The sequence below is a fragment of the Callorhinchus milii genome, unplaced genomic scaffold (assembly GCF_018977255.1).
Source record: "Callorhinchus milii isolate IMCB2004 unplaced genomic scaffold, IMCB_Cmil_1.0 Scaffold44, whole genome shotgun sequence".
Classification (NCBI taxonomy): Eukaryota; Metazoa; Chordata; class Chondrichthyes; order Chimaeriformes; family Callorhinchidae; genus Callorhinchus; species Callorhinchus milii.
In genome coordinates, this window is record NW_024704785.1 from 562,651 (window position 1) to 580,157 (window position 17,507).

A 17,507-nucleotide genomic window follows, 5' to 3' on the forward strand; every position below is an offset into this window, starting at 1 on the left:
AGGCCCCAGGTGATCACCAGGTCGAGCGGGTGACTGTGAGTGTGGGTAGCAGAGTGGATGTGGAGGGAGTGGTTGAGAGAAGAGAGGAGAGAGGAGAAGTCTGAGAAGGTGGAACAAGAGTGGGTGAAGTGGAGGTTGAAGTCACCCAGAATGATGAGGCAGTCAGAGCAGAGGCAGAGGGAAGCAAGGAGGGTGGAGATGTCAGAGATGAAGGTGGGCGAGGATTTTGGGGGGCGGTAGATTAGGAGAATTTTTAGAGAGAGGTGGGAGGGATGGTAGAGGGTTAGGTGTTCAAAAGAGGAGAATGAGCAAATGGAGTAGAGGGATAGGGTAAATGACGCCTTGGATATGAGGGCCACCCCACCGCCACGGCGGTTAGGGTGTGGGGCATGGTGGTAGGTGTAGCCAGGTGGTTGGTGCCTCAGTGAGGGAGAAGGTGTCACCTGGGGAGAGCAGGGGAGTTGCAGGGAGAGGGGGCATTTTGAGGAAGGGCCAGCTCGAGTCAGGGGCGGCAGCCAAGATGCGCACGCTAAGATGAGAGGCGGTGGATTAGTGGACATTGCCAGCCTGCAGGAGGCTGTGGGGGCTAGAGGTGGCACAGATTGGATAAAAGATGATTGTAGAGTCCTGCAGAAGCCGTTTGTCAGTTATAGATGCCACAATATGAAAACCTTTTGCCCAAATCGTCCATCATCTACACCATGTTTCTGATCACCTGATTCCTTTGACTCATAATGGATTCCACTGAGGCAAATGCCAGCAGATGGTTTGGGGCTCACGACCACAAGGATAATCATATGGTACACGTGTTTAGTGTGAACACTAAAAAGCATTTGTTCACAGAACAGCTTTTCTCTTAAACTCCTAGACCAAGTCAGACGAGTTATTCAGGGTATCGTAAGTGCAGCAGAATATGAATTGCGTAGCCTTCAAATTCCAGGAATACATACGCTTCTATGCATTCCTATTGTTTTCCAGCAATAAGTCTTCAACTGTGAAACAGCTTTCTGGGGATCAGACACGGATGTCAAGTTTTACCTTTCTTGTCAGTGCCATGCAAACTGTAGTCTTTATTATGTTTTAATGTTTCAGTGCAAGTTTCTTAATAGGCAGGTACACTGAAAAAGCACTGAAAAAATACCCCACATTTCTAATACAAGTGCATAAACACATCATACATTCACACAACTCCTGCAACCAATAACAGCACAAACATGGGGAAAAAAACAATTTAATGCATAGCCTGATTAACAGTAGATCACAGTAGGGAACTGGGAAATCACATGACAAAATATATGTATATGTGAATGTGCCCACATACTATTACAGTCTGTAACTAACATACAGTTGTGACCAATTTATTAACTAACTTTTAATAGACAATTGTTTGGCATTGTGAAAAGCCTTCAAATCATAGTTCTTTAGAGAAAGGACAAACGAATAGGTACCATCACTGCTTATTACATCCTTATTTAATGTGCTGCAATAAAAACCTCATAAGTTTCTCAAGCACATTCCAGCTCATTTATCAAACCATAAACCTGGTGCTGTAACACTACAAAAATGCAGTGGCTCTACATACATTTTTAATTTTTCCCGATTATCTCTTGTTTTGAAGAGAATGTTAAACTTCTCTCATATACTAAAAGCTGACATCAAGGTAATCTTGATGGTCTTTATGTGTCTGTGGTGATTGGTGTTGTGTGACTTCAAAAGTGGTCTTCTGGTCTGAATGTGAGTGAATTTGCAGCATTACATGTCTAATTATTACATTTGAGGAGAATTTTACTTGCAGTATGTTAGTCATGTGTTCTGGCAGCAGCATTTTATTAGGAGTCAATTCCCTTGACACAAATCTATTAAGGAAAAATTATGTTCTTCAATTGTGAATGTTTACCTTTGAAAAGCTTTGACTAACAGAAATGATTTGGAATGATAAAGTGATTTAAGATATTTTCAAAATCAATGCAGAAATAACCTGATCCTCAGTAAAATGTCTCAAAGCATATTGTTAAACGTTTTGAATTAGACTGATTAAAATGGACTGTGCTTCGGGAAACTTGATATAATAAACACGGTGAACAGTAAGGATGACTATCCCAAAGGAAAGTAAAAACCTTTACTTTTAAGGAAAGGTCATGAATTGTTGCAGCTTGTGGTAGATGTGTGTATGTACGTGTGGCTATGTGTATGTGTGTGTACTGGTGAAACAATTTGCCATCCAATACTATTCGCTCTCAAAGAATGCTCATATTCAACACCTTTTCTCCCAGACTAACAGTAAAAGTTGGAATATATTAGACTGGTCAAACCATATGGTTAGTCCTTTAATTACATATCTGTTGAATATCACAGTAATACATCTAGATGGATTCTTCCTTTTTTTAATCTTAAATTATATGAAAAATATATATAAAATACTGTAATTATTTGTGAAACTGTCAACAGCAATACGTCTTTCCCTATATTTGTATCTGTTTGTGAAGACAACACTGACAAAGTGAGTCCTGCAGCTCAGTGGTTAGAGCACTTGCCTCGTAAGCAAGAGACCTGGGTTTGATTCCCGGCAGGGCAAAACCTTGGGCAAGTTTCCTTACTCCACATGCCTGATAATAATCCCTCAAGAAAAAAGAATAATAATATCATTGGTCATTTCAATCCATGACTGTTTGTGGGACAATGCTGTGTGCAATTGGCTGCCGCATTTCACCCACAAATATACAGTCAATTCACTTTACAGTATATTCTGTGAAGCGCTTTGAAACGTCTAGAAGACCTGAAAAGCACTATATCAAATGCAAGGATTATTATTATTTATTATTATGGCATTCATTCAATCTTCAAGGAACATCTTCCCTGTGTTTCAGCCTATAGCAGTGGCTTTTGGATACCTTATCTATAAATATTATTAATGTTTTCCTCTAATCTGCACAACAACTTGAGAAATATTTATGTTACTATATTCCTCTCTTGTAATCTCAACTTTGCTACATATCATTCCAAGGTTGTGAGATGGTGCTGGAGACGTGCTCTCCAATGGAGCTCCTTAGACAGCCACTAGGAGATGCACAAGAGCTGCACAAGGTGTTGACTTCAGACACCCAAAATTCTATCCAGTCAGCCTGAAAAACCTATTTTTTGTCTTAAAAATAGGCCTAGACTCACTCACAGGTCGAGGAAAATTTTGAGCTTGTGTATTAAGATGCTGAAAAAAAATATTACAATAATAAACCTCAAAACTTGCAAGAAATTATTATTGTACTATGAACACACTAAAATAACAATAAAAAAGTTAAACTTCACCTTTCCTCGCCCTGATCTCACATTTTACTTTTTTTCTTCTGCTTTTTAAAATGTATTTTGTTTACCAATTTAGTAATGTTTTTTGCATATTCAACACATATAAAAAAAACTCCTTTAAACATCCATCTCACATTGACCACTTTCGAATACTAAAAAAATTAGGAATTTTCAGTGGCTCAGTTTGGTTGATAATTACAATAACAAATTCACTTTTTGTATAGTGTCTTTCACACTGGGAGAATTTCCCAAGGTGCTTAACAGTCTTGGCTTTGCATCCGAGCTGGGGGTGGGAGTTGAAGGTAGGTGTGGAGGGGAAAGATGACCGAAGACACAATTGTAGGTCTTGTAATGGACCTTGAAAGAGATGAGAGAGGGAGCGAGTTGGAAGGGCTCTGGGTCGGAATCTGTAAAGGCAGTTTGATCAATCACTAATGTTTTTTCTTGTCTAAAAGAGGAAGTGGGGCAAATGTTTCAGCCTTTTTTGATTCCCACAATCATATACAACATTATAATACCTTGCAGCACCAATCTAAGTTGGCGTCAAATACTGAAGCAATAATGTATCAAAAAAAATTGTTGGTTTTTTCATAATTTGCTCATTTATTTATGAATTTTTTCATTTATTTATGAAAAGGCACTACAGGCCAATTGAGTATTTATCAATCAGTACTCTAATTTGCTTGTTATAGGTTTATATATTGCTGTAGATATGACTTTCACTTTCTAAACTTGCCTGTGGCACCCCGAGAAGTTAAAAGTAACAAAAAATGAAGATCCTGAGCATACTTTGGAGTTGACCCTTCAAAGCAATGCTTTCTTTATAAAGCTACATCAAATTGAAAGTAGAGTGAAGAAAATAAAGCTTGATTCTTAGTGGCAGATGTGCTCCCCCACATCCGGTCCCTGACCAGGACTACTTTACTCCACCACCGCCACATTACCCGAATCCAACATAGCTCACTCCACAAGCTGCCGAAACCCTTGTCCATGCCCTTGTCACCTCTCGACTGGACTACTCTAAAGCCCTCCTCGCTGGTCTCCCCTCCTCCACTATTCACAAAATTCAACTCATCCAAAACTCTGCTGCTTGCATTCTCACCCCCACTAAACTCTGCACCTCGATTACCCCAGTCATTGCCAAACTCCTCTGGCTCCCTGTCACAGAGCAGATCGACTTCAAGATCCTTACTCTAGTGTTTAAATCCCTCCACACCTTGGCATCCCTCTCCAACCTCTCTCCTCATAGAACTCACTACCTGCTGCCTCCGCACTACCGGTCACCTCCTTGTCCCTCGAATCCTCTGCTCCACCATTGGCAGCCGTGCCTTCAGCCACTACGCCCAAAGCAATGGAACTCCCTCCCTCAATCCCTTCGCCTTGCCCCCTTCCCATTTTCAGGTCGTGCCTGAAGACCTTCCTCTTCAACCATGCTTATAGTCACCTTCCCCCTCCCCCTGGCTCGGCATCAAGCTCCACCATTATTAAGCACTCTGGGATGCCACACGGCATTGAGGGCGCTATATAAATGCAAGTTGTTGTTGCAATGAAATCAAGGCAAAATGCTGTCCTCTTATACCTGTAATTCAGCTACTCTGATGCACAGTATTTGCCGTTAGAATTGCAATACAGATTCATAATGGAGATGAATAGGCAATGCGATCGCAAAACACAACTAATTTTAAAAAAATATTCAGACCACTCCAGGGAAATCATTTGCTGTGTGGGCCCAAATCCTAACCCTTCTCTACAATTTTCATGACACTATTGCTTTTCATCACTGTGTCAAAAAGATACTGATTGCACTCTTGGATGAATTCCATCATGAATTATGTAGGAGAATTTCTTCTTGGCATGAAATGGACTTTACATTAAATACTATAACATAACATCTATCAGTTGATAAAAACCATAACTTCTTCCACTGAATATTATTATGCCTTCAATCTTTATTTGGCAATGCAAAAAAGTAACATCTGTAGAGGAAGAAATGGTGGTGAACCCTGTAACTTAAGCATTGACAATTATTGGCATTCCTTCCCTTTTGCAAAATACGTTGCTTGAAAAATGTTGGAGGTCTGGTGCCAAATCCCAACTGTTGTCCTGCCTGATATGAGCTAGATCAACACAAGACCGGAGGATTCAAATCTGCAATGTTTTTCTGGTCTATATGGCTGTAGCAAATAGACCAATGGAAGAGCCGTAGTGCCTCACTCAACAGTGCGTTAGTTTGAAATCAACCCATCGACCAAACTGTTGGAAAACAGACAAGAACATTTAAATATTTTTGTGCAACTTTAAGATTGTTTGCAGAATTCTTTTAGGCTGGCTTCAAATCCTGAGGTGGTCCTGCATCAGAAAGATCTGATTTATTAACAAAACGCAAAATACCACAGATGCTGGAAATCTGAAACAAAAACAGGTCTGAATTATTGGTCAATAATGCACTCCTCAATTTGTTCAAACGACGAAGCAGACAACCAATTCTTTGCTAATAATGAATTATTTTGCTTATTATAACTTTATATAATGCCATAAAATATCAGAATTTCATTTTTAAACGTAAAAATAAATGCTCAAGCAGTCCCCTCCTTTCTGCTCAGTTTATTTCTCTAAGAAAATATACTGCTGAAAATAAATTGTGTTCCAACCAAAATTTCACTCAGACCTGGAAAAGCTTGTTGCTTCTCTTTGACTGATCTCTGTGTCAGCCAGTCTTTTGCTAGTGGCAGGTGGGAAGATTGAAGAAATTATTATTTTAAACCTTCAGTCCCAATTCTAAGGGATTTAAAGCAATGCAACGTTTCCTCATTATTCCAGCAATTAATGAAAAGGTCAGTCTGGTTGAGGGAGCTCTGCATTCCATTAGTAAATGGTATATTTTCTTGTCAAACGTGCACTTGAAAGCCCAGATATGGCTTTATGGCTTATTAATACTCTTCTATTAATCTATTGTTTGAAACATGCTATGGCATTATATACTTTTACTTCAGCATTGAGCATGTAACTATCTTATTCTGCTTCCCGTTTTCTTTTCTCTATCTTCTTTGCTTTTCTCTTTGGAGGCAGTGAAAGCGGTCGGAGCACTCCCAGCTTATCCCTGCAGCTAGACAGCAAATCCTATATCCAGGCTCCTAGACATTTCCATGTACCAGGTAGGAACTGCATGCGCTCTGCTGGTTTTTGCTTGTAAGTTCTTTGCTTCCTTCAAACTTTGGCCTCTTACTTCAGAGTACAGTGAGCTCTGCAAAGACTCTCTCGCACTGAAATGCTAATGTTGACCGGATTGCTTTAGAGCTGTACTATAGAGTTGCCATCAAAAGTGTTTGAAGACCATTTTTGGGATTGGGGTCTGAATTTCAGCAGTTCGTAATGGAGGTGGCAATATCACTTTGAGTAAAAAATAACAACTCATAATAACAAATCATGCCTACACACAGGAATTTTTCTCCAGCACAATCACCTTACAGAACCGCCTACCTGTGGGCAGGAGAGACTTCTGGCTACCAGAGACTATTTTATTTGTGACATAGAGCTATTACTAATGGCTTTGTTACAAATTTATACCTCATTGTCTACAATAAGTATGTAACAGGTTATTGTAATCTTGCATTCCAAAGCAAAGATGATCTGATTTTCTTACAGACTAAGACTATTTCTTGGGTGTTAATGTCAGATTCAAATAGCAACAGGCATTTTTATGGTCCTTTGTATATCTGTTAGAGGAACATTAAGTTCTCATCTGTTTCAGAATTTCCATATAAACAGAGCTTTAGAAAACAAGTGGATTGTAATTTAGCTAAGCTGGGTCTCCTGGGAGCTAACTGGCTCCAAGGTAACATGCCTGGGAACAGAATGTCGGAGTCGAGCCAGCTCCCTATGGCAGTCTCGGTATTCCGGTTCCTGAACCAGAGGGGTCCGCAGTATTCCAGGCACTACTGATGACAGCACAGCTAGTCTGGCTCATCGGCAGGACCTAGAAGGGCAGACCAGTCACTGGGGGCAGGGAGTCATCCCACTCAGCTCCTGTTAACCCTGCAAGCCAAAGCCCTAACTGGTAGGGTGGTGCTAGCTGGACAGGCAGCGGGAAAGCTTACCAGACAGTAATATCAATGGCAAGTAATATCAAAGTTTTAGCTGGTTAGACTCCAGCAGTACCCCAGCACACACTCTGGATCTCCCAAGCCTTGACTCTTGCCCACCTGCGCCTGGAACTTTGGAATTAGGTAAGTAGGACACATCCCTTCATGATGAGATTTCCATGAGTAGGTGGGATGCATGGAAATCTCAGCTTGGATTGGTTACTCTTAAGCATGGTGATGGGTTTCCAAATGTGTCAAACACCTGGCTGACCAAAAAAAGATAGTTTAGTTAAACACTTCAGTTTCAGATTTAATTTGCTTCCATCCAATATACCGACGTTTATCAGGAGCAGTGCTCCCAGTGTCCTGTATGTATTTCATTTGAATTCATTTACCACACAGTACTTAACGATTTACAATTTTGTTGATGTAAGCAAGTTAATAAGAATCCCTTTGGGCACACTGCTGAAAGTAAAATGTGTTCATTCAATGCAGACCCACTGATGGAAGATTGCACATTAACCCACAATTTCTGGGCAATTCATTGAATTGTAGAATGTTTCCCCCCCCCCCGTTCACTAGGAAGGGGGGGGGGGGGGGGGGGGGGGGGGGGGGGGGGGGGGGGGGGGGGGGGGGGGGGGGGGGGGGGGGGGGGGGGGGGGGGGGGGGGGGGGGGGGGGGGGGGGGGGGGGGGGGGGGGGGGGGGGGGGGGGGGGGGGGGGGGGGGGGGGGGGGGGGGGGGGGGGGGGGGGGGGGGGGGGGGGGGGGGGGGGGGGGGGGGGGGGGGGGGGGGGGCAGTATAATCACTAGTTTGAAGTAAGGGAGGTAAGAAGCAAAGGAGAGAGAGAGGAAATATTCAGGAATGTGAGAGAGAAAAATACAAAAAATAAAGAGGAGAAACTTAGAGACAGGAGAGAATCAAAGGCAAAAGAAACATATCATGGCTACAAATGTTTACATATAACACTTGTATGTTTTCCTACTTTGGTAACTTTCCTTGCACAACATGGATCACAATTTTTCCAATACTTTGGTTTATTTGTGCACAGAAGTTTAGAGGAAATCCCACAATGAAGACCTGTACTTGGAAAAACTGTGAATTGCAGACGCAGTCTGGTCATGAATTGGAATGTTGCAACTATTAAGAAGTTATATCAAGGCTGAGAGTTAAGATAACCATTGGATGAAAATGCCTTGCTCTTTGCTTAGGAGCTCATTACTCCTCAGTTGCATTAATACCTTGCAATCAGCGGCAGTTATTAATTCCATAAATAGCTTGATTAAGCCTCTGTTTACATGACTGCAATCTCCTACGTTCGTGGCTATCATTTGAATCTACATCTGCATTCTCTTATTTCCACCCACCCATGAGCTTTTTATGTCTTCTTGTGCTCAGACATGACTTCAGCTAAGCAAGATGAAATGGCCCGTTATCTGATATGCAATGTTCTTGAAATGTCACAAAGTACAACACAAGACTTTGAAAAACTGGTTCATGATGAGGGAAATGTATTTGTTTGGGAAAATGTCAAAACCTTTCTGTTTTCAACATGTTTAAGAAAAAATGTAAATATATTTTCTCTGGGATCACTGATACAAATTTACAGACTTGTCTTCAAGTCTAAGTGCTACTTCAATCATATCTGGAGCTGCAATTTGACCTTACTTATATGGTGTAGCATCATATTCCTACATTATACTTCCTGCAGGGGATCTGTTTTGTGTATTTACTTAGTTATGCTGCTTTATACTGCACTTTTGGTGTCAATGTCATACTCTCTCGGGCTCTGACCCGCCCGCCAAATACAGTGTAATTTGGCCAAATTTCTTTTAAGAAATTCACCTGGAGACATATTTCTGGGTAAGGAAGGGTATAGGCTGTATAAAAGCTCCTGACAGAGAAAGATTTGAAAGTTAAATTCCATCTTGTGCTTTATTGCTGAACAGAAAGAAGTAAACAACAGAAATAGCACCTTGTGGAACAGTGTACTCCATGGAGGCAAGACTAAATGTTGCTATAAATGTACAATAGCAATTTTATTGACCTAATTGTGTTTTTTAATTCTAGTAATATACATTATAATTCCCATCATTATATTCTGTTGCAGTAGCTGCCTTCATAAACTGTGGCCGCTAATAAATGACTTCGAATTTTTATAAGAGAATTCACTGCCACATAGCCTTCTGCCTCTGAGTGGTATGAACAAAGTGCACACTTATAAATATAAATAAAATAAATTGAACTGCTCCTTTTCTCATTGCTTTCACACCTGTCACAAGAATGCATTCAGAGCGTTAACAACAGCATGATTGAAGATCTGGGTGATCATGCCAAAGGGAGAGAAAGGTCAAATATGGTAGCTTTTAATGTGTTAAATTAACCAAATGGATTTTTGCACTGTGGTTGCTCCATTATCAGAGTGTCCTTCAATGGGCCTTATTTTTATTGTCGTTTCTACCAACATTGGGATCTGAATGCAATGCAAGGTTGTGGTGCGATTTATACCTTGTTGTAAAATGCTAATAAAAGTAATAAGTGGTCACATGTATTCTACTTGTTGCCATTTGGTGAATGTCACAGTGGATTTTCCTTCCGAAAGAGCTACGTTATGTGACAATAATAGCATTTTGAAGACTAAGGTAGAGTGCCAGAAAAAACATTTTCCACATTTGCCCCTGAAGGTACAGATCCACCAATTCTGGCAGCTCTACAATAACTCATGAAAGTTGTTGTCATTCATGTATGTTATATACTGTGGATAAATTAGCTCAGAAGAGAGAATATCCTGTTCTGCATGGCTCAGACACCGCATCATATTTATCCATAAGCCAGCCGAGGAGGCCAATTTTTAAAATAAAGTTGGCTTCTTGTCCCTGCTAGGATAAGAGACCACTTTATTTCAATCAAAGTTCACATTCAGATCTGCTGTTGTGTCTGATATAAATGTTCTGCCACCAATTAGTGAAGAGTAAATAGGTTTACCCAGTGTTCATGTATTTCTGCGCAGTCCAGGCTTCTGAAAGCCTGACCAAGTGACCAAACATGTCAATCAATGATGTCCTCCTCTGACCTGAGTCATCACAGGTCTATAAGTGAAACCTGTGATGACAAGGCTGACTGATAGTTTCCAATGTCACTTGAAATATATGTTATTTTAATGCAAACATTTTTCTGAGTCATGGGCTGTGATTTATTATTACCTTGGTTTGTTTGCAGGCAGATTCTGACATTCAGCTTAGTCCTATGAGTCTTGGTGCATATTTTATTTTAACAAGCTGGAATGCTACATACTGAACATTCTTTACTTTTTTCTTTTTCTGTCTTCAGAAACTGATGGGAGAGCAGATAACATCTATAGAAAACCCCCTGTCTACAGGCAGCATGGTACAGACTGCTCATTTCATGCTTCAATACTTCTGTGCATGTTCTTCTAATGTCTTAATGAGTCTGAACAATTAGCAGTTATCTCAACTTTTCATCATCCTAGTTTAAGAGCTGAGTCTTTGCACACTTACATTCTCCTTTAAATTATAAACCATTTCTTGTTTAATTCGTTCCGCTTCAGGTTCTCTTGATTTTAATGTAGTTTAGTGTCACTATAATTATTCTACATGCCTTGTTCTAAACCAATTATGCTGCCAGAAACATGTCGAAAGAAAATTATATCACAGAGAAAACACAGAAAAGTGTCATCTCCAGGTCATGTTTGTTCCCTACAGACTGAACTGAATGAACCAATGCCAGTGTAGAGAACAATTTTTTTATAACTATGTTAGAGATTTGACCTTATTTTGTTTTGCTCTCTTCTTCCTCACAACCTCGCTGCTAAATCATCGACAATTAATCTTTTAAAATATAAAAAAGGAAGTGGAATTTAGCATCATAACACTAACTAACGAGTTTCATCCACCTAACATCCTACTGGAATATGCTTCACTTTAACCTTTGTGCAGCCTTGTTATTGTACTGTCGCAATATATACTGTGGGATCGAATTTACAGTATTTCTTAATGGAAAACCGCAAAAAGAAATCCTGTTTCAATATCCATCGACCCACAAAAACTCCACTTTGGAAGTAGATCATATGGGAGAGAGGAAAAAAAATCCTTGTATTTGATATGGCTCCTTATCACATTGACGAAACATCTCATAGTGCTTCACAGGATGTTTTTGCTGTGAAGTGTAATCACTATTTTTTTGTAGGTCAGTATCATAGCAAATTTGTGCTCAGAAATGTCGCACAAATAGCCATGACGCAAATTCGCAGTTTGATCTGGGAGATTGTTGGCCAGGACACGAAGAGAAACTTTCTTCTCTTTTCCAATAGTGTTGTGGGATTCTTAACAGCTAACTGAACAAGCAGACAAGACTGTGGTATAACATCTCTGCTGAAGCATTGACCTCTGACAATGCAGTGTGCCTTTACCCTTGCATTGGAGTTTCACCGTGAGTTCAAAGTCCTAATTTGGGGCTGGAACCAACAACTTCTGACTCAGAGGCGAGAGTGCTACAACCTAGCCAGGCTGACACCTAAGTTTTCATTGGTCATATGGCATCTGCCAGGCACTTAAGGAGATCCCATTTGCCTGACTTGGGTTTTCTTATTAAGGAATTCCATTAAGAAATATCACGTTATACTCAAGTCATTATATAATGTCAGTCTCAAAATAATAATGTTTGCATTTACATTTGATCTGACTGGCTGAGAGCAATACATCCATTAACAATGTTATTAAATATGTCCTTGCACAGTGTGGCACTACATCAGTAATCAATTTGAATGTGGCAACACTGGTGAGTAATGGAATTTGAACTGAGATAAATACAGCCCAGTAGTTGTGCGCATCTAATTTTGAGCATTTCCTCATTTTTCAATTTTGGTCTGTTCAGCGAACTCTATGTTGTGTTAAGCGGCTGCATGTTGGTTTAATGCTCTTGTCCTGTGCACAAAATTACATGTAAAAATTCATCTGTGTTCTCCAAGCAGATTAATTTTGTTTTGGAGAACACAAATGAATGTGCTTCATCAGCACATCGTCGCGTTATTCTGCATGACAGACACCCACTCGTTCTTCGTGGAAGATCACTCCATCCTCAGAGGCTGAGTTTCCCACCCCACCTTCACATCCCTTTTCTCTGGACCTTACTTCCAAAATCACTCTCCTTGCTTTCAGGTCAACCCTTGGCCATTTCTAACTTATTTCCATTGCTTGATCAGTGTCCATCTCACCCATTGTAAGACACTTTGAAATATGCTTATATCTAAATTCTGCAATATAATTTCAGTTTTTTTATTGTTTATCTTTTATTTGCAGGCTTGTGTTTGGAAAGCTAAATCAGCAATTAGTGGTTATTTAATTCCACTTATTGTCTGGTTACATTTTAGTGAATAGTTCAGTTTAGTTTGGGGCGAATTATTAGACTGCAGGGCCAATTGTTGGCAATCATAGGGTTGGAGCCTGTGAATTTAAGAATTAAGTAGAGTCGAATCAGCATAACGTCCATAAGCAGTGGCAGAGGACACACATCTTCTTGCGTGGATGTTAGAGTATATAGGGAGAAACAGTTTCCTCTGGTGGCTAGGTCGGTAATCAGAGGACATAGATTTATTATAATTGCTAAAGACCCAGAGGGGAGACAAGGAGACATTTTTTTACCAAGAGAGTTGTTACAATCTGGAATGCACTCCCTGAAAGGATGGTGGAGGCAGATTCAACAGCAGTTTTCAAAAGGGAATTGGATAGGTACCTGAAAAGGAAAAATTTGCAGGGCTATGGGGTAAAAGCGGGGGAGTGGGACTAGTTAGTAGCTCTTTCCAAGAGCCAGCACAGGCATGATTGGCCAAATGGTCTCCTTCTGTGCTGTAAGATTCTATATTACTGTATTATTTCTTCCCTGCCTATCCAGGAAATGATCAAGCATTCATGTTTTCTCTCACTTCCTTCAAAGTCCATCTCAAGATCGTTCTCTTTGATCCCATTTTTGACCATTCCCCCAAATCTCAATCCCCTCGCCCCTGACTACCTCATGCTCAGGTGCAAACCTTGGACTGTCCAGCACCTTGGGATGACCTCCAAATGTGAAAGGCACTATAATAAATATGTAAATTTGTATTGTATCAAGGTGCACTTAGTCTTCCCATTCTCCTCACTTAAGCTCATTGGTAAAGCTTGAGCTTCCTCCAGGAGAAAGAGTGGAATGATATCTGTAATTTGTTGTGCACTGAGCAGGTGGTGGGCTTGATGGTCTGATGGGCCTTTTCTCAAAAGGTGTTTTCATTCATTCTGGATTCCTATCTTGCTGGCTTATTTTCACGATTGTTATCATGAATCAGACACATCACATAATAATGCTTGCATTTGATATAGCGCCTCACCACGTTGTCGAGGGATTTCAAAGTGTTTCACAGGATGTAGTGTAAAGATTGATTCTGGGCATTTTGTAAGGGATAGCATGAGCCTTGAAGGCATAGGCGGCGGGTGAAAAATATTCTTGCGGGGGCTGATTAGGGGTCACGAGGGGGGATCGACTCCTTTAAGAAATGTGAGAACCCCGAGTCCCAATGTGTGGATTCAGACCCAGCAATCCAGTTGCACCTGTTCCTAACAAGGAGAGATTTTAGTTAGAACAGGCTGCTCAGAGCAGCTCCGTTACATGCCGTGGCTGGGCTGTCTGGCTCTCTTGTCAACAATCATGAATGTTAAGTGCACAGTAACTATTCCTGACCACAAAACAGAGCGGAATCAGTGCCAGGATTTCCTCCAATTGGGGAAACCAAACTGAAGGAAACATTCATCTGTCCCAACACATCGCAGTCATTTGTGTAAAGATTTTTTTTAAAAAAAACCTACTACAAAAACGTTTAGGACAGAATATTTAATACCCATTTAAGCCCAATGGAAAATCTCAGTAAACATAGGATATTCTTTTGCAATGGACTCATCTTTTCTAGTACATTATTTTGTCAGCAGAAGAAACTTTCCTTTTGACAGCAAATTCTTGTCACCCCTAAGGCTTTTTTTTGCAACATTTTCAATGGAATACCTCTGTTAGGATGCAATCCCATTGGAGCGATCATTTTAATACTTATTCTAACATTTGGAATAATTGCACAATGCACAAATGTCATTCCCCCAACCCCCAACAAATTACTGTTTTAATCTCTTTCTGGAACATGAGACAGGTATTGGGGTCTATAAAACCAAATAATGATTCCTGTAAGTAAATGTATTGATTTAGGAGATTTAGAACCATTAAGTTCTAATGGGAAAATCAGCAATGCTGGTAAATATACTGACTAATGAAGCAACGGAAGAGCTTGCCCACGCAGGTTTATCAAGAGTCAGAGAATCCGCCTCTAGAACTTAATTTCATGAGCAAGAGGTTTGAGAGAAATAATCTGTCAAAGAACTGAAAGCAATTCATTGTACATTGTCAGTTTTGCAAAAAAAATGTAGTTTATCAGCCTGCAGTTCAACTATTTAGGGCTGCACTAATTTGCAACAAGGATTGAGGATTTATACAAGAGTACTATCTCTTATCAGCAGTTCAGCAAAGTGAAATATAGGAGTCAGAATTCTGACAAGCTCAGTTTCTAACAGTAACAGCAATATGTTATAGTAGGTGACTGGCGAAGCAGAGGATTGTGGATGGAAGACAAGGATGAGCAGGAAGGTCATGTTTATTGGGATCAAGAGGGCAACAAGGTAAGACCATGAAATCACAGATCTTTTCCAGAGTGGGGTGGATGATGTGCTTGATGATAGAATGCAAGTCGGTCGACCCATTGTGGTGGACTCCACATTCTTGCTACTCAACTACTGCTAACCCTGCAAGCCAAAGCCTTGACGGGATACACTGTCCTTAAACTCCAGCAGTAACCCTATTCACACTTTTGGGTCCCCAAGCCCTGTCACTCACCAATCTGTGCCTAATACTTTTCGGTATTAGATAAGCAGGGTACTTGCCTTCAGGGAGAGTGTTATTCCAGACACAGCGAAATTTCCAGGTGTAGGTGGCATACAGATGTGGAACTATTGGATACTTAAGCATCGTGATGGGTTTCCGCATGTGTCAGACACCCAGTTAGCCAAAAGAAATAAGAGTATGAGCATTCACAGTAAAAGTTATGTAGTAACATAGGATTAACAGAGGGCCATTAAGCACACTAAGCCACACTGAACTAGAGCACAAGCTTGCATCTTGTTCAATCTTCCAATTTCCTTTCTGCCTCACATAAGACTCTCACCAAGACTACTTTTTGTCACCACATCGTCCACCTCTGCCCCATGTCACAATAAATATTGACAACACATTTATTCACACCTTCATTATTTCCTGAATTTTTGAAATGCACTCATCCTCGGTCTCCCTCGTTCCATCATATCTGTAAAATGCTCTGACATTCTATCCCACGTGAAGAGTGTTATATACAGGTGGTGTTGTTATTGTTATTGTTATAAGCATGCAAGCTTGGAATTATTCTCAAACAAAGCAAAATATACCAGGTCCACGAGTTCCAATTTCCCTAAGGAGAGAATTTTCCATTAATCATGTTAAACACACCAGGCCTTCAAACAAAATTCAGCTAATTTGAATATACTGCAGCAAAGATATACCATTTCATCTCCAACAATTTACTGGCATAATTAAGTACATGAAGTAGCTGAAATAGTAAATATGTTTTTCATGACACATCACAGTGGATCATTTTTTGATGCACAATTAAACCCTTCAGGCCTAAATAGTTCAATGGAACATATAATTCAACATAATGAATTAGATCCTGTGAGATTCTGTCAGAGAAGTTCACATTATATTTGCTATTCTTTATCACTGTGAATGTAAGATGTTTGTTAATTTTTGTTTGTTTTTTAAAACAACTAAATTTTCTTTGAACACAGACCTGAAATTCCACCAAGCCCTATTCTTTATGACAACTTTGTCTTAAAATTTAAGATGATGCAGAATTGTGGAAAATTCTTAAATTCAGTCTTATTTTTTAAGCCATCTCCAAATTACAACTTTAATTTATGAATTTTGCTTGACCTGAAAGAGGGAAAACAAGAGAGAAGGAATAAAAAAAGAAGAAATGGTCTTGCAGATGAAATTTTGGACCTCATATCTATTTTACGATCGTATAGTGATCAGAATATAAACACAGTGAGCATTTTGTGTCCAGTTATAAGGATAAGACTTAAAATACTGTTAGAATGACTTATTGGAATTATTCTGACAGTATTGGCAATTATTGCAATAAATCCTAGAACGTGTCTGTGAGGCACCAGCAATGTCATTGACAGAGGTATGGTTAAAACCCCTACCAGCTCCTTTGGTGGCCTAATTGGTTTAGGTGCCACTCAAACTCTGGCCAGTGTTATATAAATGCAGGTGACAAGTATGTTTGAGGATAGAGGATTGCTTTTCAACCCTCATTGTCTGGGCTCAAATGTGAAAAATGACCATCTGGGTGAGATACTAGCAGTCATGGGACACTATCCAGCTAAAAAAGGGAGAACATTGCAAAACATAAGAAAAATCAAGACTGGGAAAAGAATGGATTGATCTCATACTGATAACGTTTATCAAGGAAGCATCAATTGCCCTGTTGTGTTTTGGCTGGTGCACCCCAACCAGGGATCTTTGTCCAAAGACTTCTTATTTATATTGTCTCTGCACCATTATGCAACTGGGAACTTCGGCATTTGAATAAGGTATGTATCCCACACACATAATTACTGAAGTTGAAGCCGACATAGGAAGGATGAGCCGAATGTCTTTCAACTTTCACTTCTGCAGGCATTGCATTGACCCATCCTCCATGTAACATGAAAAAGTTGGTATTCTGTGAGGTACTATTGAAAAGATCTGCTCGGTGGAGCAGACTTGGTGGGCTGAGTGACCATCTCTTTTTCTTGTTTTCCTGTGCTCCTAACACCTTAAATATTAGACAGGAGATGAGGCGTGGAATCCACTTCTTCCATGCAAACAGGGTGATTAAGGTCTTCCACCTGCTCACACGCATTTCACTGGCTCACCAACTATATTCTGTCAGAATGAGCACCAGATGAGTGCAATGCTTGCTCCAGACCCCAAGGATACTGTTATAGGTCTGTTGCAGGACA

The 17,507-nt window shown here is 40.2% G+C and overlaps 1 protein-coding gene and 1 non-coding gene across 8 annotated transcripts in view; both read left to right on the forward strand.

Annotated features, from left to right (window-relative positions):
- Positions 1-17,507, forward strand: part of LOC103187169 (actin binding LIM protein family, member 2) — a 159,918-nt gene that overhangs the window by 116,657 nt on the left and 25,754 nt on the right. For 3 of the 7 annotated variants that reach the window (XM_042345385.1, XM_042345389.1, XM_042345387.1), the window contains 4 exons: positions 6,366-6,455; positions 10,711-10,767; positions 12,136-12,177; positions 15,004-15,089. In XM_042345385.1, coding sequence (XP_042201319.1) covers positions 6,366-6,455; positions 10,711-10,767; positions 12,136-12,177; positions 15,004-15,089 — 275 coding nt within the window. The remainder of the gene's footprint in view (positions 1-6,365; positions 6,456-10,710; positions 10,768-12,135; positions 12,178-15,003; positions 15,090-17,507) is intronic. The other 4 variants (XM_007906553.2, XM_007906554.2, XM_042345386.1 and 1 more) reach the window with 4 other exon arrangements.
- Positions 2,504-2,575, forward strand: trnat-cgu. Its single transcript has one exon. It is a non-coding gene; the product is annotated as a tRNA-Thr (tRNA).